The sequence below is a fragment of the Pyrgilauda ruficollis genome, unplaced genomic scaffold (assembly GCF_017590135.1).
Source record: "Pyrgilauda ruficollis isolate IOZ18807 unplaced genomic scaffold, ASM1759013v1 scaffold22, whole genome shotgun sequence".
Lineage (NCBI taxonomy): Eukaryota > Metazoa > Chordata > Aves > Passeriformes > Passeridae > Pyrgilauda > Pyrgilauda ruficollis.
The window spans coordinates 38,820-63,592 of NW_024521428.1; the positions used below are offsets into that span (position 1 = coordinate 38,820).

Below are 24,773 nucleotides of genomic sequence, written 5' to 3' on the forward strand. Positions count from 1 at the left end.
TTCTGACACAATCTCCAATTGTGATCCAATGTGTATGGATTGATATCCATACATATCCTCACTGGGCTGCTGGCAGGCTAAATGGAGCAGGTAACTCCTTAGCTGGAGCTGTAACCTTCCTTGAGGGAAAAGGAGCACTAGTCTGCCCACGTCTCTCTAATCTTGACACTGACTTCCACAAAACTTGCAGAAACTAACTCTGCTTTTGGAGACCTGTCAAACTTGCTTGATAGTGACTAGTGGGATGAAAGATGTTTGGAAGAGGCAGGCCTGATTTACAGCAGTTGTGTAAGCCAAGCTAAAATAAGAAAGAGGAAATTTAAAGAAAGGCCTCACTTTAATTGCAGATTGCATTTTTGACAGCTCATGCGATTCATCATGAGCAATCAAATAATAGAAGTTCAGGTACAGAAATATCATGCTAGTAAGCTTAGAAGAGATGACACAAATTCTGTATGCAAAGGCAAGAACTCTGTAAGATAATTAAAAAATGCTGGTAGGAGGCAAGAGAAAGCCAGCTGCTTTCCTTTCCATCCTCCTCCCCCTCCATGCATGCCACAGGTGTCCTCAGTTGATCAAGTTCAGTCCATTTCCCAAATCACCTTTTTTAGACCCAATGAACATCAAAATAATACCTTTTTCCAAGTTTAGCCATGCTGCAGGCAACTGAGGGAGAGTCACACCCCATGGGAGCAATTCAGATATTCTGCCTGTGTAAAGTGGGGATTGCCAAGGGCTGCCCCTTAGCAGGTCTGCAGTTCTTATACATAATATTGGAAACAGGAGCCGACGTGGGTTTGGGGTTGCAGAGGTGAAGAAGAAAAACTTCATAATGAGGGCAGTAGATGATCACTCACTTTTTCCACTTACCTGAACAAAATAGCTGAGTTAGGAGCTGCCTCTGAAACCTTCCAGAAAGATTGACACCCACTCCTGGGCTATTTCAGAGAGAACTTCTCCCAGCTCGATACAGACCTCCATTTCAGAGGCCTCACTTCAGTTACAGTACTCAAGCCAGAAACAAGGACACTTTCCAATATCAAAGAAGGCCTTTTTCATGTACAAAGTGAAAGGAAAAACGCTCACTTTTACTTGATCAAGTTTACCTGGTCTGGTGGAAGGTGACCCTGCCTATGGCAGGGAGGTTGCAACTAGATGATCTTAAAAGTCCTCTCCAGCCTGAATTGTTCTGTGATTCTATGAAATGTGCAAGCACCAAACTGACTTGGAAACAGTAATTTAAAAGCAGCAGGAAGAAGCTATGTGATAGCACCAGCACATATCATGTCTACAGGTATTTTTAGAAGAGAAGAAAGAAGATAGCTAAAAGCAGATAAAAATATAGGAACTTCCACAAAGTGAGAAAGTCTTACTATGACTGTGGAGCCTTCCACTTCCTGTCAAGATTTAAGATGCTTGAGTGCAAATTTGTAGACCAATTTGTTTTAACTGACTCTCCATACCCTCACCACTGTTAAAAGTATTATTAAGCAAAGAAGTAGGCATATCAACACCACTTAACTATTACAGTAGTTTTGCTCTCTACTGATTTTGAATCTGAAAGAGAAACGTACGTATTATTTGAAACTACATAACATTCAAAATTTCCTTTGTTCACACCTAAGGTAATTTTTAAGCCTCAACCACCACTTCACAGAGATCTTGCTGTTCACAACATGATGTGCCAGCCCCATCTATTTGCTCACACGCCTACATAACTCCCAGGGAAGGAGCAAAATGATGGAGTCTGTCCATAAGGGTGCTGCCTTTGAATGACCAGCTACTTCAAGAGAGCTGATGTCAGACCAGCTTCCTGTTGAAGAAATGGGACTGGAGCCCCCCTGAGCAGAGCCCCCAGGGCCACACTGCTGTAGCCCCCCAGCACAGATTAGGCAACCATTCCTCTAAGCTCCAGTCCCAGAAATAGCTCACTCAGATGAGCTAAATTTTCAGGGAAACATGAAAAAGCAGCACATAACACATGTTAAGGAGCAACATGAGATGATGTACTCTGCTTTGACAATGTAAGAACTAAATGGATGCTGAAGGAGAAATAACACTCTCTATGTGCATTTCTGTACCTGTTTCCTCATGTTCATAGAGCATTCCCTGGACCACTCCAAGATCTTGCAGATGACAGGTCCTCTCTGTGCTTCAGAGCAGCTCCTGGTAACCACGGCTGTTCTTAACTGTCACCCATCCCCAACCAGAGCATTTTCTTCTCTTCCAACCCCCACACTTCCTGTGCATCTTTTTTTTCTTCCCCAGCCAAGATTTCTATCTTACTGGTTAGCACCAACTCCTAATCTTCATATTTTATTTCAATTTTTTGTTCTGCATTTCATGAAGTTTCAAACTCAGTTTCTCTACTGAGATATTTAAACTAAAAAAGGGTAGATTCAGACTAGATATAAGGAAGACACATTTTATGATGAAGGTGGTGAGGCACTGGAACAGGATGCCCAGAGAAGTTGTGGATGCTCCATTCCTGGAAACATTCAAGCTCAGGTTGGATAGGACTTTGACCAACTTGGTCTAATGGAAAGTATCCCTGTCTTTGGCAGGAGGGCTAGAACTTGATCTTTGGAGGTCCTTTCTAACCCAAATAATTGTATGATTTTTAAATTTATCTTGTTCTCTCTGAATTACTGCAGTTTGCTACCCTGATGTTTCACACCAAACAGAAGCCACTGATCTCTGGTGAGTTATTATAAACACCTGGTCAAAGAGGGAAATGTGCCACATAGGACAAATCATGGGCTCCACCACTCAGCAGTTTCTAAATGTTATTAAAATCTCACTCAAACATCTTTTGTTGTACACAGAAAGACTAACAAGCTGATGAATACATATGCTGTTATTTCCATACTGATTTCAAAGATTTTAAACTGAATGCAATGAGTGGAATGGTAGTACTATTACAAGCCACAAGTTTCTGAGAACTGTAGATACAAAAGCTTGATTGCATCCTGCCATGGAAGGTATTGCACACCCAGAAATCGTATTTAGGGAAGTTGAATATGATAATAACCCTCACTAGATATGACTGTTGGATCCAAAGAAACCACTATCACATGGATTAGTTTCTTCATTATCTGATCTGATGGAAAGATGAACAAGGATTTTGCTTTCCCCAAGATGCTGGTTACCAAAATACGAAAAAGTGGCAGACCTACAAATGTGGTTGAGTTAAAAAAATAACAGAATAAATTTATGCTTTACAGCAGGCATAAATATCTGCCTTCTGCAGCACACACACTCAATGGCACCTGAAGAGAATTGGCTCCCAAAAGGTGACACAGTGTGAGGTGAAAAGCTGACCTAACTAATACCTGGAGGAAATCACAAAAATCAAACCATTTTACATCAAAGTGCAGCTACTGCAAATAATTCAAGAGAGGGCACATGGATCCATTTTCCTCAGAGACTGTTTGCTTGTGACCAGCTGCCACCTTTGTTGCAGTCTCCACACTGTAACCCTGACACAAATCTTCCTTATTCCTGGAAGGTGATTCTTCCTCGTGTCCCATGCATACCCGCTCCAAGACATATTGGCCAACACCTGAATTACTTCAAATCAGGCATTTTAATGGCTCACATTACTTGGGTTTCAGTAGTGAAAGCTGACATGTTTCAGCAGTGTCCTCGTGGATGATTCCCTAACCTGTGTGACACCAAAAATGCCTGGAAGGTGCAGGACTCATGGAAACCCTCCTGACACACCATCCACCATGCCTGAAAGTCCCGAGGGAGTACTTTCACCACAAGGCTGCAGCAGCCGAAGGGGGCTCTCAGGGCAGCACATCTCTGTGGGAGCCCTGGCAGAGAAGATCATGGAACCACAGAGTATCCTGAGCTGGAAGGGACCCACGGGGATCATCGAGCCCAACCCCCGGCCCTGCACATCCCCAGGAGACACACCCTGTGCCTGACAGCGATGTTCAAAAGCTTCCTGAGCTCTGTCAGGCTTGGTGCTGAGACCGTTCCCTGGGGAGCTGTTCCAGTGCCCAGCCACCCTCTGGGGGAAGAACCTTCTCCTTGGTATCCAGGCTAAACCTTCCCTGACTCAGCTCCGGGGCATTGCCTCGGGACACATTCCACGGACAATCTTTCACTTCGAAACGGTGAAGAAGCCCCTCACCACAAATTTCTCTCTCTCTACAGTAGGGACTGTAGAGAAAAGTCCCATTATATGTTTATTTAGGGGCGTGTGGAGGCAGTGGGGGGATGTCCCCGGCTGCCTCAGCGCTCCCGGAACGCCGCGCTCGGGGCGCTGTTTCCGGGCGGGAGGCAGTGAAGGCGGGGGGCGGGTTTGGGCGCTGCACCGGCGGGCGGCCCGCGGTCCCTCGGCGGCTCCGGCATCCAGAGCGGCGCGGAGGGAGGGAGGGAGGATGAACCTGGAGCGGCTCAGGAAGCGAGTGCGCCACTACATCGACCAGGTGAGCGCCCAGCAGGGCTGCTGGGGAAAGGGTGGCAGGCCCCCGGGTTATCCTCGAGGAAAAACCGCGCTCGGCGTGGCTCCCGCAGAGAGGGAGGCCGGAGCGGGGCGCGGAGCGGTGCCGGCCTCTGCACCGGCGGAGAGGGCGTACATTTGTAATGGTGCCCCGTTCTCCCTGGAAGGGGACGGAGCGGCGATCACGGAGGGGTGCGGCGGGCCGGAAGCGCCGCCTGTGGGTCTCCAGCGGGAAACGGGGCCTCCCGGTGGATTTTCCTGGTTTCTCCCTCGTGTGGAGAAGGAGGAGGGGAGCCGCCGTGGGGCCGCCGTGTAGCGAAGGCGTACTTGCAGGATCCCGCCCTCTCGGGTTGTGCAAGCTGGGCCGTACCTTCCTGAGGCAGGGGGAAACGGCCTCTATCGCACCAGGGCAGGCTCAGGTTGGACATCAGAAAAAAAAAAATCTCGTCGCTGAAGTGGTGATTAGACATTGGAACCGACTTCCCAGGGCAGTGGTGGAGTCACCCTTCTTGGAAGTGGACATGGCTCTTGGTGATACGGTTTTGTGAGTATGGTGGGTTCTGGCTAAGGTCGGACTTGATTATCTTGGATGTCTTTTCCAACCTTAATGATTCTATGATCGTTACAAGGGGGAATGGATTCGAACTAAGAGGAGTTAGGTTTAGATTAGCTATTAGGAAGAAATCCCTTACTGTGAGGGTGGAACTTGGAAAAGGATGCCCAGAGAAGCTGTAGATGCCCCATCCTTGGAAGTGTCCAAGGCCTGGCTGGATGAGGCTTTGAGCAGCCTGGTCTAGTGGAAGGTGTATCTGCTCCTGGCAGGTTAGAACTAGTCAATCTTTGAGGTCTCTTCTGAGCCAGACCATTCTGTGATTCTCTACCTGGTGATTAAGCTGCCCATCACACTCCTGCAGTGCTGCAGACGGCTCGTAGGAGGGCAGGGTTGTTTTCATTTGTTGATGGATTCAGCAATTATGTTGCTGCAGGGCAAAAAAAAAGAAAAACAAAAAAAAGACACACAAGGAAGAATGCATAAATAAATTAAGTTAAAGGTAGCATCAAACTGTTCTGCTCTTCTTCGAGTTCAGACTTGGTGCAGGCATCACTGCTGAGGAAAGCACACCCCTTAAATCAGCAAAGGCATTTCTCTGTGTGGCCAGCAAGTCTCACTGAAAGGCTTATTAGGGACCTAAGCTAATTTGGTGGGTTTGATTGGTTTGGTTTGCTGTTCTCATTTGTTAAACTGTTTCACCAAGCTGTTTTGCCCCACAGCTGTATGGACAGCTGTGCACTTCTGAGGAAGGGGCATCAGGAGGAACATGAAGTCACTTTTTTGTGTAATAATGTGTCATCCTATGGTACTGCAAAACTGCTCAACAGAAGTCATGCAGTGCCTTGTAGGCCTGGTTTATACCTTTCTTTTGTGGTGTTGAAGTAATAATTTAAATCTATTTTCTTGTAGACAGCTATCAAATGTGTGTGGGGTTACTTTGTGGGTTTTTGTGGATTTTTCCCTCCTTGGGAGTGCAGATTGAAACCACACTATTCTCTTGACAAATTTGCTGGGTATTTTTAATCCCCATCAAGTAGGAAATGTAGGAACACATGATAGAAGAGACCACTTAGGTGGTGTAGTGCTTTTTGAGGACTGGGATACCATCAGTGTGTGCATTTCAGAACAGACTGCCAGACCTGTACTCCAAAAGCCTAAACCAGTCTCTGAGGTTCTGAACAGACTCCACAACTGCAATGGTGCAGGAGAGGAGAGAAGCCATCAAGGCTTGCTCAGTTTCAGAGAACTGCAGAGTGTTTTGGGCTGAAAGGGACCATACAGACCATCTGGTTCCAGCCCCCTGCCAGGGGCAGGGACACCTTCCACTGCTCAGAGCCTCATCCAGCCTGGCCTTGAACACTTGCAGGGATGGGGCATCCACAGTTTATCAGAGCAACCTGTTCCATTGCCTCACCACCCTCACAGCAAAGAACTCCTTCCTAACATCTAAACCTACTCTCTTTTTCAGTTTTAATCCGTTCCCCCTTGTCCTCTTGCTTCATGCTCTTGTAAAGTGTTACAAATCCTTGCAATGGTAGGGTATTTGTTAAGTGTCTAGCATATCCTGGGAATCATATTTGGGTTCATTGCATGGACTGGGAGAAAAAGGAACAGCAAGAGTGCCTGGTGATCTTCTCAGGCGATAACCCCAGCCAGTTCTGTGAGATTTTGCCTGGCACCCCAAGTCTGGTGGCAACTTTAGCTGGGTTAGTGGGATATGCCTGCAAATTCTGCTTCTGTCTTATCTCTGGTTGCCACCACTCTTTTCTATTTCACTTACTTTTGCCAAACTGGAGTCTCAAGAGTGAAAATGTGTATCCAAGAATAAAGTGAAATGCATGCAGGCACTATGGATTTATGTGAAGTTGAAGCATCTTGAGTGGAGAATGAACATTTCTCGATCAGAGATGGTGCTGCTGAAGTTACCTGAAGTAATTTTGGTGCCCTTTTTTTATAGATAGTATTCTCTTTTTTCTAAAATGTAGCTTTTTTTTTTTTTTAAACTGGAGATGGGCATTCTTGCTACTTTTCCAGTGCTGGCAATTCAACCAATGACCTATTGCCATACTTACAGAGCACATAACTTTTGGTCAAAGATACCTGTAGTATTGGCCCTTTTGAACTATTTGCTTAAGTTACAAAGATCTGAAATGTGCATCACCATTCATTAGAGACTACAGGCACAAGATATTAGATCTGACTGATGTACAATGTATTTCAAAATTACTCAGAAAAGCCAACCCCAAAGGAATGCTAATTATTTCTATCATGCTTTTACAGCAACAGTATCAAAGTGCCCTGTTTTGGGCTGACAAAGTAGCTTCACTCTCTCATGGTAAGTGGTCACTTTTTATATTGTATGTTATTAACTTCTTACTGATAGTAGAGTGTTTTGGTGGGGTTTTAGTGCTGTGTGGCCAAATATTGATGTTTTGAGTTTGGTTTAGGTGCATTTTTGTGATCTTTGGAATGCCATTCTCTTAAATAGAGCAGAGCTCATCTTCCTTGCCTTTTGAACTTTGTGTTACAATTCATGTTTGAACAAACCTTAAGGTTTGCTTTCCTTAAGAAACAAAAAAACAAGAGCAACAACAGACCATGGTGGTTTCCCCCAGGACTCAGGGTTGCCCTGCTTCTGAAATTGCAACTCCAAGCTATGGAAGTCTAGTGCTTGCACTGTTGTTAGATTCCTACTGATCTTTTTATTGAGAGAGACATTTATGGGTTGTTTTTTTCGGCCCTATTTCCAAGACTAGGGTAACCTGCAACTGCTGCTTTTTAAATCTGTGTCAATTGTTGTCTCCTTCTCATGACACATCTCGATTATGACATTCTTTGTATTCACTGTCCAGTGCACCGTCTGAGGTCTTTAAAGTTGAATCTGATTATCTTTTCATTTTAATCTCTCACTGATAGATACTGTAAGTACTTTATACATATTTATAAATAAACTTTTGTAACTCAGTCAGATGCTAGAGTAGGGGGAAGATACTTCTCTAGTGAAGCAAAAGTGAACATTCTGTATTAAAATGTTTGAAGCTACATTGTAAAGCAATGTTTTACACTTTGTTCTTTTACTTCAGAGGAACCACAGGATATCTACTGGCTGGCTCAATGTCTTTACCTAACAGCTCAGTATCACAGGGCAGCACACGCCCTTCGATCACGGAAGTTGGATAAGGTAAGTCATTTTAGTCGAAGACAGGCTATTGTTACTCCTCTTTTAAGGCTCTGCTGCTAACCACAGTGACTTCTTCACCATCATGGTGAGAAAAGTAATTAAGAAAGCTGCATTATTTAGTTTATAAGGCCCTGTGTTCAATTGGTCAGGTTTATAGCATTGTCCCTAGACAGGGTCACAGAAAAGAGAACGGATCTGAGGATGTAACTGCAGCAGGTATGGGAAAGTGGATTGTCATTTCAGATGTAGCTGTTTCAATTTTCCTTCAACTCTGATAATGAGTAGTAAAGACGAGTCAAGTAAGCATCCTTTGAGAATTTAGTAGTAGAGAAAGTGTTACAGTCTTGGTCAGGAAGGACTTTTGTTGGTGAAAGGGGTGAAGAAGCCATAGCACTGAAAAAGGAGAGAGCAAAAGGGACTTGGGCAGTGTAAGCAAACACGTTCTCTCTTTATAATTGATGTGTATGAAACTTTTCTTTCAGTTGTATGAGGCATGTCGCTACCTTGCAGCCAGATGTCATGTGAGTACACATTTTAACCCCCACTGGAAACAAGCTAAACTAAATAAAAGACACATCTTGGGAAGATTAGGTACTTCATAGGCAGTGTAGATATATAAGTTGATTGAAACAACAGGTTTAAATTTTCTGACAGTTGATTTCATTCTTTAACTTTCAGTTGGGTCACTGGAGTATCCATTGTGGCACTAACAGGAAGAAATCCAACTGAGCCTTTTTCCCCAGAAAATACTCCTCTAATATTTTGTGGGCAAAGAATGTGAGCCATTTTTGTCTCATGTCTTCACATTTACACTTTTATTTGGTTGGTTATAATCTGACCAGAGGAGATGTGATTTATGGTAGTAAAACTATAGTTAGCAGCTTTGTACTTCTGTAGAAGATGTCATACATAAAAGGTAAAATGCAGTGCTTTCAGAGACACAATTGAATCAATTGGTAGATTAAATACAGAAATTTGAAGTAGAATAATGTGCTGCTTATAGAATAAGATGATGGCATTTTATTAAAACCTATGTTAACTATTTTTAGAACCATACCTGTTTCTCTAACAGCATAATTCTGAATAATAAATTTTTCTGTACATGGTGTATTTTATAATTTTTGCATATTTTTTGCATATTATAGTGACCAGTAAAAGAACTAGCTGCAATTATAAAATTACAAGTTGCCAAATAAGAAAATGCATGCATGAGAAACCTGCTGATAAACACTAGTTGTTATAACCTGTGCTTTTGAAATATGATGCTGTGTTTATTGGTGCTTTATGTACAAATTCTTCAAAACCTTGTTTTTTACATGCACATGTTTGGTTAGTATGCTGCAAAAGAGCATCAGCAGGCCTTGGATATTCTTGATATGGAGGAGCCAATCAACAAACGACTTTTTGAAAAGTACTTGAAGGATGAAAGTGGGTTGAAAGATTCTACCACAGACTGGGAGATGTCACAGTCCTCAGTAAGTGACATTATTTAAAAAAATATTTTTGTAGGAAAAAAACCTGTGAAGTCAGAATGTGATTTCACAGCTGCATGAATCTGAAACTGCATTAAAGCTTTCTTTTTCAGATAACATAATTTTCAGAAATGCTGAATTGTTCTTCTTTCAGCCACATGTTGTGTGTTAGCTTGCCTGTACATTATAACTGAGTATGCAAAAATAAAATAAACAGTGCTTTTCAACAACTTCTTATAAATTATTTGCAGACGCTTTGCAGGAACTTCATGAGCTAGTATTGGTTTTTACAGTCTTTTAGCTCTTTCTTGGTAATGTATCCTAACATTGCTTTCAATTGGGCAGCAGGTTCTGAGATAAAAAGAAAGTTTTTTTTCTCTCTTCTCCAGTTATTTTTAATGAAATACTTCATAATCACTCAAGTGTTGTTCTCAGTGGGATATTCTTTGATCACATTTGTGAAATTTATGTGAGGTGAAGGTGAAATTTTTGAAGCTCAATGAAAAAAATCTGTGTAGAGACAGTTTAAAGAGATTGGTATGGTGTGTAGGCTGAAGAGTCTGTGAAGAGTCATTAGTTTCAGAGGTACAAATTAAAATTTATTAGCTGAAATTACAGTGTAGGTGATTGACAAGACAGCATTTTCCCTGCAAGACTGAAGTAGCAAAGTGGGTTACGTTGCTGATGTGAACTGATTTTAAATGCTGGTATAATGGGATTAAAGGATTGTTTAGTCTGATGATAGAGTTGGGTAATGAATTAACTTTCTCTTTTGCTGACACTTTTGTGGCCTTGTGACTGAACTGAATACCTGTCAAGGAAATTTGGAAAGAACACGTTAGTTAATAAACATTGTAGCACAAGTGGTAATTATGGGCTTTCACTGTTTTCTTTTGTGGAATATCTATGTTTTGGATTTAAAACAAGGATATATTTTTCTGTTCAGAACAGTTCAGTCCATTGATTGGCCTTTTTCATCTCTACTGTGGTCATTCTTGTCTTGCATGAAATATGTGTGGTTTAATGGTCAGCAAAGAAGCATATTGCCTTTGGAAGGGGCAATTTCTCCATGTTGGATATGAAGAGAATTTAGTATAATTAAGTTACAACTCAGTATCAGAGAGCTGGATGCCAGAATTAGAAAAGATAAACTCTGTCCTCCTGTTGTTTATTTCGAGCATGTGTTTGTTTGGCAGTAGGTAACCTGACAGAGAAATCTCTGGATTTTTCTTTGAGATAGTAGAGACAACTTTTTATTTAAAGACAGCACTAGAAAACCAGGTTCTATCATATATGAAATACTTTCTACTTTCCAGGGAGCGCATTTATTTGTGCTGAAAACTAAATTGCAAACAATGATTCAGTCTTTGACCTCCCATCCTGCTTTTCCACCAGATCAAGAGCTCTATATGCCTTTTACGAGGGAAGATCTATGATGCTTTGGACAATAGAACCCTGGCAACTTACAGCTACAAAGAGGCCTTGAAGCTGGATGTTTACTGCTTTGAAGCATTTGATCTTTTAACGTCGCACCACATGTTGACAGCACAAGAAGGTCTGGAGAGAGAAGTATTTCTGAAACACAAGTAAAATTTACCTGCTTTCTCAAGATGTGTTTTCCTAGATAAAAATTAAGGCAATACAACAAGTAACAGACTCCAAAATGTTAAGAATAGAAAATGTGTGAAATGAGTGAAAATTACAATTTGCACAAATTTGCATTTGAACTTTTATTTTTCAGTCCTGAGGTGCTAAGGGTTGAAAGAAACACAGTAACCCAGATGTCCTGCTTGTTAGCTCCTGAAGCTCTTCTGCCCTGCCCAGCCCAAACAAAGTTTTGTCCTGTGTTTTCAATTTCACAGGCTTTGAACCAATGAAACCCTCCTGGCGTTTGCCTAGGCATTAGTTAATAGAGTATTCTAAGTGATAACATTTGACATGTGGAGTCAATAAAAATAATGGTGTGTTATTTCATCTTTATTACATTTTCTTTTAAAGTGTAGAAGGAACTAATCAATCCTTAATTTCCAAAATTAGTACTAGTATCTGTTTCAGTGTATCTGTGCTGTAATAATCCTTGTGGTTGGGATGACCATCATGAAATCCCTTGTATCTCCAAGTTCTTGAAATGTTAGACCATGCTGTTTCTTCTGTAATATGACCATTTCAATGTTTTTTAACTCTTATAGAAAAAGAACTCCTTGAATCTCTACCTCTTAATAGACAATGTACAGAAGAAGAACAGGAATTGCTTCACTTTTTATTTGAGAATAAATTGAAAAAGGTAAGTCCCAAAAATCTGGAGAATTCATTGAAAGTCTTGACTTTGGGTGTAAATTTTCTTGGATCCCATTTATTCTAAACATGGAAATAAATATGGACTTTGTAATTTTTAAAACTTTTGATGCAGTACATCTCACTTTATGCAACAGTGTAACAGTTTTCTGTAAATTGTTTTCTGCTGTGGTAACAACTTGAAATTCTGATTTATGTTTTTGAAAATTTATTTATTAAGGAAACTTCTAGGTGGGGAAAAGGCATGTTAATAACATAGACAAAATGTCAGTTACCTGAAAATATTAGGCTATAAGAACATCATTCCAGACTATTCTTATCTCAAGATAAGGTGATAAAGAGCAATAAAAATATATATTGCTCAGTTTTAATTTCTACAGCCTACACTAAACATATTGACTATGGCAAGCATCTTTCATGTTCTAAATGAGCTTTTAAGTACATTTTAAAGAAGCATTTTACCAAATACAGGTTTTATGGATTTCAGTTTAAAAATAAAACTTTTAAGGACTTTAAAGCTTCTTAAATATTCTTTTAGGACTGAAAATATTAATACTTATACCATCTGATTTTAGTTTAGTTTTTGTTTCAAATGTTGTTTCTTTTGTCTTTCAGTATAATAAACCCAGTGAAACACTGATTCCTGAATCAGTAGATGGTCTTCAGGAAAACCTGGATGTGGTAGTATCCCTAGCAGAAAGGCATTATTACAACTGTGACTTCAAAATGTGTTATAAGCTTACTTCAGTGTAAGTGTGCAAAGCAACTTTCGGGTTTTTTTCTCATATGGTGGAGTGTAATAATTTTGCCTGGACTTAGCAAATACTGTTGTCCAGTGGGTAAACATACATAACAATTTCATATGTATTGCAATATACATGTCATGTGTTATATATGTCTCAGGTATTTAAAATGTGTAGTTTGTGTCTGGCAAGACATGATATAATTGTAATACATACTAGAAGTATCCAAGGTAAAACTTGGCTTAATCAGCATTGTGCTGAACTTCCCTTCATCCATCCTCTTCCTTATTCTGGTACCTGCAATTTTGTGTGCTCTCTACCTACTTCTTGTTTGGCCTTCAAAATAAACTGGTTTGAATCAGGTGGTTAGTTAAGAAGTTTGATTTCTCTGGCCAATAGCAGTTACAATGTTATTGACAATGATCAAAAGATATTATTAATTTAAAAGGCAGCACATTATTTCTAATTTTGATGGCCGAGTATCATGTATCGGTTGTTACGGGCGTGCGCTGCTGCTGGGGTCAGAGGCTCAGAACACTGCCATGGTTTGCTTCTCAGCTGCTGTAGGTCTGCATTCGTGGATGTGTTCCTGAACGCCACAGGAAACAAATTGTACAGCTGAGCTAAATGTGACTCCAAAGGCATACTGCCTGGTGTTAACCTCAGGAAGTTGAGGACTGTTGTTTGAAAGTTGCTGTCAAATGTATGGAAAAGATGAACAGAAATGTTGTTTGCTGTCTGCTGGTTAAATTTGAAGTGACCTGCAAAACAAAAGAGCATTTTATTCTGATTTTTTAAATGTATATTCAGCTTGAAAGAATTTTCTGTTACTCTCTTTCGTTAAGCTAAATTAACTGTTGTATTTTTGGTCTGAGCAGAGCCTTTATTATGCTGTTAATAGTTGTCCTTTAATCACAAATAGTTTTCTAATGCCTAAAGTGATAACTAACTGGAACATTGCATGCTATACAAGCAGTTTGCTTTTAACTCATAAAAGTTTTTGAAATGTGGATTACAGGATTTTTTTTGTGGTTTTTTTTTTTAGAGTGATGGAAAAAGATCCCTTCCATGCAAATTGTTTACCTGTACATATAGGGACACTTGTGGAGCTTAACAAAGCAAATGGTAAGGAACCCAGCATTTAATACAACTCAACAGAAGGCTGTAAAGCCCCAATTTTAATAAATAATTAAAGATGCCGAGAAACCCCCTTGTATACTGTATGAAAGATTACATCTATTTTTCCTCCTCTTGAAACCTGTCATTTCAAGAAAAAGTAACTGGTAAAGAAAGGAGTATCAGCTGACAGCAGGATTCAGGGTTAGGGGGAAGTAGATGTGCAAAGAGTTCATGGTCATGAGTGTAGCTGTCTTTTAACCACTGGACTATGTAGGCAGGAGGCCTGTGAGCTACACTGCCTCATCTCTGTCATTGTGATTTCTGTTTCCAGGTGATCTTTGTACAGTATCTGGCTGCACTTTTTTTGCTCAACAATAAAATATAATAAATTAAACTAGAAAGTAGTCTTCAGCAATTGTGTATGCTTAGGTGGACATGATATTCTGTGATAGAAACGATTCTAGACTCTCCTTGCCTTTGCTGTTGTGAAGGCCTCTCTTTAGTTCAAACAAATTAATAATCATGCAACACTTTCATTGCAATTACGGTAATACCTTACTTGCAGCTGGGATGGCTTTTCTCATTCCAGAATGCATATAAAACAAGTGAGTAGCTTGAATATTTTTTAAATCAATTGGAAAATAGGATAAGGAGCTCATATGCTGTGCAGTCCCTCGGGATGGTGCATTATATGTGCACAAATAGGTCATTAGGTGTGCTGGTACTTCTTAGTGATTAGTGAAAGTTATTTTACAGTTAAGTACATCTGAAAATGGGGCCAGTACTCTGATTTTTTTTTCTAAATCTGCCTTGAGAAGCATTATGTACAGAAGTTAATATTTTGTAAGCCAGTTGTAATATTATTTTTTTTCTGAGCTGAGATACAAAGTGCTCCAGGACAATCTCATTGGTTTAAGAGCACTGTGCTCTGGAAAAATAAAAACTTTATGTGCCCTAATGCTATTTCCTTTGAAATTGCATAGGCAATAGAATTGTTATCCTGTAGCCGATTACTGCTGCTATTAGAAAATCTGTAGTAAGTTATTCCAGTAACTAGAATTATTATTTTTACTAAAAAAGTAATCACTTGGAATTATTCCAAAGAATATAATAATTTATTTGCTTTTGTCCTATTTTCAGCATATTAATGCACAGGACTCTACTTTGAAATGGATCTAGCCAGTATGTTATACCTTTTAGATGTAGGAAGTTGAATAGTGTTTTACCTTGACAAGGTACATTCAAGTGTAATACTACTGGCATTTATTGTAATGTATGGTAATGACCTGTGTTGTTGCAGAATTCTTAAAGGGTGGGAAGTAGAGCTGCTTATTTGTGTCTTATGAAGACTTATGGGTTGTTTTGGTTGGGTTTTCTTTAGCTAATTGCAAAACTGAATCTATTTTGAGGCAATTGGAAGCATTACAACTAAAAGAAAACATTTTGTTCACTTGTAAATTAATAATGTTAGATGTTCTGTATATTTTGTATGGAAAGCTAAAAGACTTGAGACATCTAAGTGTTTTAGCATGTTTTAATTTTCTTTTCTTGTTTCTTCCCACTATGTAGAACTTTTCTATCTTTCTCACAAACTGGTGGACTTGTACCCAAATAATCCTGTAAGTTGTTCTAAGTTTTTGTTGTCTGGTAGTTTCTTTTTTAGGTGAAAGCACATAAAAGTTGTAATGTATTAGTTAGAGCTACCGAATTCAAAATCTGTTTCTGAATGAAACTTGTAGAAATGGTTCACTCCTTTTATTTTCTCTGCATTGTAATTCCTTTATGCCCAGGTTCTTTTTGTAAAATTAAGTACCTGTAAAAAGTACTCAGTGCAAGCTATTTACTTTGATTAATAATTTAAAATAAATGCTACAGTAATAAATGTCTACATGTCTCTGAGCAACCTTTTACAGTGTTTGATCCACCTTCAGGAAAAATTGTTTTTCTTTGACTTGATCTTAATTTCCCGTGTTGCAACTTGTATCCAGTGTTTCCCGTGCTATCATTGCACCCCTGAAAAGATCTGGCTCTGTCTTGTATTCCTTACTGTTAAATAATTGAAGACAGCAGTAAGCTTCCACTTAGCTCTCTTTATGAGGCTGAGTAAACCCCAGTTAGAAAGGTACATGCCAGCAGTTCCAACTTTCTGTAACACCAAATAATTTGAAGAGCTGGCTGTGATTTCAGTGAAAATGTTCCTAAGTTCTCTAATTATTATGTCTTCCTCTCTTCACTGTGTGAAGTGTGATGTATCTAATAATATTCTATTTTGATTTTAATGTGTAGGTGTCATGGTTTGCAGTAGGATGCTATTATCTCATGGTTGGCCACAAAAATGAGCACGCTAGAAGATATCTCAGGTAATTTTTTTTCTGTTTTCCTTAGTGAATCTGTTGCTCACTTGCTGAGTAAACATTTATTGTTCATGATTGTTTGTAAGCTCATAAAGAGAAGCCTCAATAAACTGGTTACTAGTTAAATACTTTCGTTGCCACCTTTTTTTGGTATAGCAGTTTAGACCTCATCCATAGAGATACTTTAAAAATGAGGAAGACTTATGTGGTGTCTCTCTAGGCAGCCACCTTCCTGTTCTGGGCAGGTTCCCTGCAGTCACTCATGCTTCTGAGCTAACTACAGCTGTCGGTGATCAGGCCTCAGTTCTCAGCTGAGGGACACTCAGGCATTCTCCCAGGTTCAGGTTTCATGTCTGAAAGGAAAGAATTATATGGAAAATTCCGACGTTTGGCTGTCCAGTTCTTTCTGTGCACAAGCTACAGTGGGCTTCTTAGGTTTGGTCAGTGCTGTTTCCTGTTGGTGTTCTGTATGTGTAGTGAATACCAGCACTGGGGAGCAGAACATTGCTGTGAAGTAGGGCATTTTTCCTGGTGCTGTAAGCTCAAACTGAGAAGGCATAAAACAACCTGTAAGACTAATTTTTCCTGAGACCTTTACAGACAATATATGTAAAGATGGGTTAGTCATTTATACTTTTTAAATGCCTGGTTATTATGAGTAAAATATTTAAATTCCTTACAAATAGCACTGTGAAATTCTTCAAGTAGCTGTGTCCTGAGTGATATATTTGGTTTTGGTGCTGAAAAACGTCTTTAAATGTACAAGCATCTCTAGACAGCAAGAAAGTATCTGTAGATGTGTTGAAGAGAAAAACCAAGAAACAGCCAACATCAAAATTCAGAGTAGTTCTGTCAAAAGGGAAAAGACGTCTGCTGAAAGTGAAATAGTAACAAGATGCTTAAATATCTTGGAGAAGAATGATAGTGTAGAGCTAACAAGGCTAGGGGCGACTGTGGGCTGCACAGTGGTTTCCAGAAAAGAAACTTGAAGACACAGTCAAATATCCACATATCTTTTGTTGCTGTCATGGGTGGCAAGATACAGATCTTTGAATACCTGAAGTTTTGTCTCAGAAGACAGAGAACAAACCATTCTCTAGGATCTGTCGTAAGAAATAATGAGTTTAACTGTGGCAGACAAAATTTAGATTATATGTTAGGAAAAAAGTAAGTTTTTAAGGATAGTTAAGCAATATTATAGAATACATATGGAACATGTATTACTTCCGTGTCAGAAATTTTTAAGAAAAGACTGGGCACACTTGTTCTGAGCTGTTTAGTTATGAATGTCCTTGCCTTCAAATTCAGAAAGTAATCTACAGAGCTTTCTAATGTTCCTGTCAAGTCCACCTTTCTGTAAAGTCTCTAGGTTGATGTCTTGATGCTCAGGTTGCAGTTTTCAGCTCAAGACTTGAGTGACATTTTGTATTCTTCCCTGATGCATGGCCTGTGATGTGACAAATGCTCACCTTCTTCAAAGCTAGCACAATTAGATGGCAAAATTTCAACTTAGATGTTCATTTGATATATTCATATCCTGCTTCTTAAACTTGGATTTTATAGAATATATTTATTTCAAAATGTGTAGCTAGGATTTTGCAATGAGTTTTGAGTCACTACTAGTGTTTCCTGTATTTTATTAAATTCTCCTACTATATAATTGTTTATGTTCAGTAATATCAAATAATTCCTCCTGTCTGTGAACAGTAGCAGAAATAATAAAATCAATTCACAAGAATGTGTGATACTTCTAAGTGAGAAATAGTTTGAACTTTTTAAATGGACTTCGTTTACCACTGGTCATTACAATTATCTCACTAGATACCTAACTATGTGGCATAGCATTACTATCTGAGTAGTCATCTGAAGCAGATGAAATTTAATTTCAGATGTTTTTGCTTGTGACTTGCTCTTGTTTTTAGCAAAGCTACTACACTGGAGCGAACCTATGGCCCTGCATGGATAGCATATGGACATTCATTCGCAGTGGAGAGTGAGCATGACCAAGCAATGGCTGCATACTTCACAGCTGCACAGCTCATGAAAGGGTCTGTACAAACATCATATTTGGGAAGATTCAAATTAATCCATAAGTAGTGCAGAATATTGACTTATATCCCTTTAAACAGTAGCCAGGCATTTGCAGTGATTATGTGGTAGAGAACAAGGGAGGAAAAAATCCTCAATAATTTAACCATCTACTTTTAACTGCATTATTTGTGATTATTGTTCTAATTTTATAAGTTCTAAAGTCAAGTACTACCTGAACACCTTCTGAAATTTGTGAATCATGGTTGTCATACCAGCTCATCAATTGCTGTATAGTAATAGCTTGAACAGCTCTTTCATGCTGTGGGAGTGGGTTGTAAAATGAGTCATGAACTAATCGTGTCATGTTGCATATAAAACTATTGTACTTGATTGTGGTTACTGGTAAATGTAATTCTTTTATCAATTACTTCTTCCACATTCTATTTGTAAATTAAATGTATGAATGAAATTAGGGGAAAAAGCCATCAGAACTAAAGTGCTGAGAAAATACATGTGATTGCAGAGCAGGTTACAATTACCTGTTGGAGTTCAGTCTCTTCTTAAACAGAGATGTAAAGTCTTTTAAACTTCCCCTTAGTAGTCCATTTAAATCAGCTTTTACTTGGATATACATAAACATATCCAAACAGTTGGCATGTCATTATAGTTAGTGACTCCATTCTTGACAAGCACACAGAAACAAACACGTACTTTGTGTTATGGTTTTTAGGTGTCATTTGCCGATGCTCTATATTGGACTGGAATATGGTTTGACCAACAACTCCAAGTTGGCTGAACGGTTTTTCAGCCAAGCTTTAAGCATTGCACCTGAAGATCCTTTTGTTATGCACGAAGTTGGAGTGGTAGCATTTCAAAATGGAGAGTAAGCTTGCAAAATATGATAAAATACTATCTTTAACATGGATTATTCTTAATTGTAATGTGTCAATATATCTAAAGTATCTGAAGTTCTTCTATTAAGCTATAGTGTCTTTTGGTAATAGTTTAAATGGTGTTCACCTTAAACCCTTGCTTTCTACATTGTTCTTCCTTGTGTAAGATTGAACAAGAACAGAATTTAATGCTCGAGGAACATCCAGAGATTGATGCTATCTTTCATGTGCCTGTCGTTGTGTAGTTGAAGCCTGAAAAGGCATCTATCTGCACACATACTATAAAATTTTGTACAGCAATATATCTTGTCAGCTCAGGAGATTCCAAATACATTCTGGGGGAAAAAAAAACCTAACCTATATAAGAATTATTTAGCCAATATTTTTTGTTTGATTCTGATTTTTTTTTTAGTTTTGTCTTGTTAGCTCTTAGGACAACAATGCAAAATATAGCCAAATGTAAATTACTGGGTTTTATATCTAATTTCACTCATATGATGAAATAGTGTCATAGAAATCTTACTTGAATACAATTTTCTCATACTGCTAATGAAAACTCTTCACTAATTTACTTTTCTGTCCCCCCACTCCTTCAATCCTTAGCTGGAAAACTGCAGAAAAGTGGTTCCTTGATGCACTGGAGAAAATCAAAGCTATTGGAAATGAGGTATTTATTCTAGTAACATGCAAGATCATAAATTTGTAAAACTCCAGGAAATTCTGCAATAGCTTGTGACAAAACATGTTGTGCTTTTTTTTGAGATAAAAGTAATACAGTATAAATTTTTTTTTTAAACTCTGCCTTCAGTGCTCCTAGGCTGAGACTTGACCTGACTTTTTCTAGTTAAGTAGAAAACAAGTTTTGTTTAGTTTGCATCAAGTTTTAATAACACTGGCCCTTTAAAGAAATATTATTAGGTTTGGGAATGTAAAAAATAGAAAAAAATCATTGTTATATAAATGTTTTCGGCTTGTGTGTTTTGTTAAGAGTTTAAAATGCTTGTGGTATTTTTCTTGTTCATAAACAAAATTTCCTATTCATTTGTATGTTTTGTTTTTAAAGTAGACAAAATTTAGTTACAGTCTAGGAAGCTGCAGTTACTTGAATTGTTGCATTATTTTGCAGGTAACAGTTGATAAGTGGGAGCCTTTATTGAACAACTTAGGACATGTCTGCAGAAAACTCAAGTAAGCAGAGAGTACTGGAGCTCCATTTCTCTATAATGCTGCACAAATGTGTTTTCTCTCTCCTTTATATCAAGATTGTGTACCACATGAGAGCAGTGTAGAATTACCCTGTAAGAACAAGATTCTCTAAATCAGCTTGTGAATATAACTCTATTAATCAACCCTTATATCCTGTTTATTACACAAAAGTTAAAGTACTTTATGTAAAAGCTTTTCTTTAACTATTGATTTTTATTAGAGAATTAGTTGTAGGCTTTTAGATGCTTGTATGGGTGTGAATTTTAACTCTCCACTGTCCCAGTCCTCAAATACTGAAATATGTTCACTAATTATTATATAAATACATAATCAACATAAAGGTAGGTTTATGCCAATTAATTGCTTGGATAAGCACTTACTTTTTTTTACTGAAGTGAAATATTCAGTGGCATTATAACACAGCAAGTGAGTCTTACTTTATGTTTTTAGAGCAAAACTATCTAATATTTCATTTCATGTTTCCATTCAATGAATAGAAAAGTGCAAAGCATATATATACACAAGTGTTAACAGTTTTAACATAGAGACATTTTCTCATTAATTACCTTAATCTGACTTTAGCCAGTCATTTCTTTTGTTCAATCAATGCAATTTAAAAAAAAATATATTTTTAGTGGTTTTAATTGCTCAATTGGTGTACACTGTAATTTTTGTTTCAAAGCTGCTAATGAGAATGTGATTATGGTAGATGAAAGCTGTACTTCTGCTTTGGCTTTGGTAGTAATTGCTTTGTGCTTTAATTGCCAATTAGTCCTCATTTTCATTATGAAATAAGGACGTATAACAGTTACTCCTTGTGCCAAGATCAAACAAAAGGCACTGCTTCTGAAATCTGTTCATGAGTATAATTGCAGGATTTTTTCAAATACTTGTTTTGTTTATAATTACTTTTGTCTTTTTAAAATTTCTACAGTAGTTTAACTAACTGCTTACTTCATGCTTTGTACAACTTCTAATATTTCTCAGGTTCAGAAATCAAAGCTAAAATATTTTTGCATTCTTGTAAACCATCTTCCAAGAAAATCAAGTTGAGAATATATGCAACTGTACATATGCTTTGACATCTTAAAAAACTCTGTAATAACTAATTTAGTAGTGTCTGTAATACATAATATGGCTATTATGAAAAACTTATTGGCTATATGTCTACTCACTAGTATTATGTGGTTGAAATTTGAAAACAGCCTATTAAAATACAGTGGCAGTCAACTATATGTGTAAATACTATGAGCGAAAATGAAATTGAAATCATGTGAAAGGTTTGTGCAGCAAGCAAATAGTTGCATAATTTTTCTGCCTCAGTTGTTACTTAATGCCCTCTAACAATTTCATGTGTTGCTCATTGCATAATTTCATTATCACTTTAGATGTAAAATTTCTTATAAACACGTGATATATATCTTTATTTTTAACAACGTAGAACTAGAACGTCAATTGAGGCAATTTAATTTCTCAGAGTAATGCTGTAGTTTACATTGAATCCTTGTTTTATAAAATAACAAATGCAATAGTCAGTGTAATTAATATACAATTTTCAAAGACAGGTTGTTATTTGACAGATATCATGGATATGTGTAAACATCTTTTTCTGATAGAGCGTGTCGCAAAATGATGAAGGTACCAGTGTATGCAGCACTTAAGGGTTGTGAGATTTCTGCCCAGAGAGCTTTTCTCAGTTTGAATCATGTGTGATTTAGTCTCATACTGCTCCTTCTCTCCCGAGGGAAGGCAAATGAAAGCTGCAGAAAGAAAGCCAGTGCTACAATGAGCAGCATTAAACATCTAAAGCAATTTACCATATCAAACAGCTAAGATCTCCAAATGGGACCTAGCTGTAAGCAGCTGTTTTCCTACATAAGGAGAACAATGATTTTTCAATTACACTGAGGAAGAAAATTGTCGATATCCATGACTCTTGTACATTCTTAGAATTATGTTCAGAGTGCAAAGCAATAATTTTAAAGTTCTGGCACAACTGTGTTCCACTTTGCTAAGGAAAATACCCACAGGGTACTGTAGAAACACCTTTCACCATGAACCTTACTAATAGATCTCCTGTACTTAACCCTAACAGGAAGTATGAAGAAGCACTGGAATACCATCGGCAGGCTCTGGTGTTAATCCCTCAGAATGCTTCTACTTACTCTGCCATTGGCTACATACACAGCCTCATGGGCAATTTTGAAAGCGCCATTGACTATTTCCACACGGTACGTAACTGCCTTCAGCTGAAGGGCCGGGCACGGATTCTGTTATTTACTGTTTCACTCCGGTTTGGGTTTGGAACAGAGAACCAGCATTTTTTTCCAGCCTCCAAATGAGTGTTTATTTTATAATCTTAATTTTTTCTTAAATCTCCTATATTTTATTGGTTAGGTAAAAAATGGCCTCTTCAGCAAACTTTGAATTGCAATTTACATTTTATGTATGTAAGCTTCTCGTGTATCTGAAATAATTGTAAATACTGTGTATCTGAAATAATTGTAAATACTTCCAACCTAAAAATTTTACAGTAAGTAAACAGCAGCATATGCTGTGGCTCATATGTGAATGATTTCCTGTCTGTATATATGTTCATTTCCGGTTTTGTTTTTGTGTTTTCCTTGCTTACTACTTCAGCCAGTTCATAGGATGGTGTCATTTTGGTTGTGCAATGTTCTGCTTTTACAGTGAAGACTGTGCTCAGATAGCATCATGGAAAAACAAACCAACAGACTGAACCATTGCAGACTTATGATGTAAATGTTTTTATTTGATGCTAAATACTTTTTACTGTTTTTTTTCAATAGGCCCTTGGTCTCAGGCGGGATGACACATTTTCAGTCACAATGCTTGGACACTGCATAGAAATGTACATTGGTGATTCTGAAGCCTATATTGGTAAGTCTCTAACTTAAGTGTCTCTTGAAGTCATTGAGTCCTTTGAGAGGAGTGTTATATCAAGCACTGCCTATCACTACATAATTAACTCACAAAGTAGAGGGTGTCTTTCTTTGGGTTTTTTTTGGTTGGTTTTTTTAAAGGCTAAGTGAGTCAGAATGTAGCAGCAATTGCAGATGACCACTGGTTTTTGTGAGCATCATGACAGTACTCTCACCAGCATAAAGAAAGGAGACACTTTGTCATTAAAGGTGTTGATGGCTTCTTTAATAGAAAATATTGATTTGTGACATCTTAGATCGCAAAGGGAATGGGAGAAAAATTCAACAGAGGTAGGGAGTTAGGAAATCAGAGCACTAATGCTAATGTTGTTGTAGAGCAAGGTATTTTCACCTTGTCAAAACTTGTCTCTGTGGAGACAGGATAGGTTCTTGTGACTCCAAAAATACAGCTTTATATATGGCAAAAAAAAGTGCTTCATAACAGTAATACATTATATTGCCGTGGGTTTAAATTTTCTATAAAGGATTTTCCCTGCAAAAAGAACTTCTATATTTTTAATAGATTTCTGCTTCATTGAGCTTAGTGACTTATCTGTAGTGAACACAGTTGATGTCTTGTCAAGCATGTTAAGAAGGCTGAAGCCTTAAAAGTAAAAGCCATCTGTGTGCTGTAGTGCTTTTCCTGCAGATTTTTCCACACAATTGTAACAGATGTTTCTTCTCAATATTGTCTTGCTCCATATGTAGTCATTTAACACATCTGGAAGAACCATGCAGCCATGTGATATGCATTAATGCAAACCAAGCTGTGTGTAACTTAAACAAGAAAAAAGCCCCTTGGAGAATTGGGAAGGGAATTGGCAATTACTTCTCAAAACACACTTTTGAATCTGAGTTGTGCTTCTTGTATTGTGCTTTTTTGAGAAAGGAGGCTGCTGGATTTTTTCAGAATAACTCATTCAGATTCAGTCATTATAAGCAGCAGCAGCTCCTTGATGATCTGAAAGCAGAGAATTATAGTAGTTTCTGAATGATAGTTTCTTTGAGATTACATTTTTGGGAGTATTCATTTGAAATAAACTACTGGTTTGTCTGTTTTCCTAGGAACAGAGATCAAAGACAAATTAAGATGTTATGACTTTGATGTACACACAGTGAAGACATTAAAGAACATAATTTCACCTCCCTGGGATTTCAGAGAATTCGACATAGAAAGACAAACTCTGGATGAAAGTGGCATAGTAACATTAGAGACATCAAATCAAAGGAAAAGTACAGATACCAGTCGCCCATTGGAAGAAACATTTGAGATTGAAATGAATGAAAGTGATATGATGTTAGAAACATCAATGTCAGACCATAGTACGTGACCATAAATACTGGTAGAGAGCTCATTTTGTCTAAGTGTACTATGTTTGTTTTAGCATTTTTGTTATGGTGTTGTACTTTCATGAATTTGCTATTTTTTATATGAATTCAAACTACTATGTACTTAACACCAGGAGTTTTATAGTTCCTACTTTATAAATATTCCTTTCCTCATAGCACTCTCATGAATCCCCATCTGAAT

The 24,773-nt window shown here is 38.2% G+C and overlaps 1 protein-coding gene across 1 annotated transcript; it reads left to right on the plus strand.

The window, feature by feature from the left end:
- The first annotated feature begins 4,320 nt into the window (after positions 1-4,320).
- On the plus strand, positions 4,321-24,592 carry CDC16 (cell division cycle 16). The gene is made up of 18 exons (XM_041468450.1): positions 4,321-4,439; positions 7,287-7,341; positions 8,090-8,187; positions 8,670-8,708; positions 9,522-9,662; positions 11,055-11,214; positions 11,849-11,943; positions 12,570-12,703; positions 13,743-13,822; positions 15,386-15,435; positions 16,103-16,176; positions 18,093-18,218; positions 18,932-19,084; positions 19,698-19,761; positions 20,221-20,282; positions 22,396-22,531; positions 23,111-23,201; positions 24,308-24,592. The coding sequence occupies exons 1-18, from the start codon at positions 4,392-4,394 to the stop codon at positions 24,571-24,573; spliced, it is 1,872 nt and encodes a 623-aa protein (XP_041324384.1). The 5' UTR covers positions 4,321-4,391; the 3' UTR covers positions 24,574-24,592.
- The last annotated feature ends 181 nt before the right edge of the window (positions 24,593-24,773 follow it).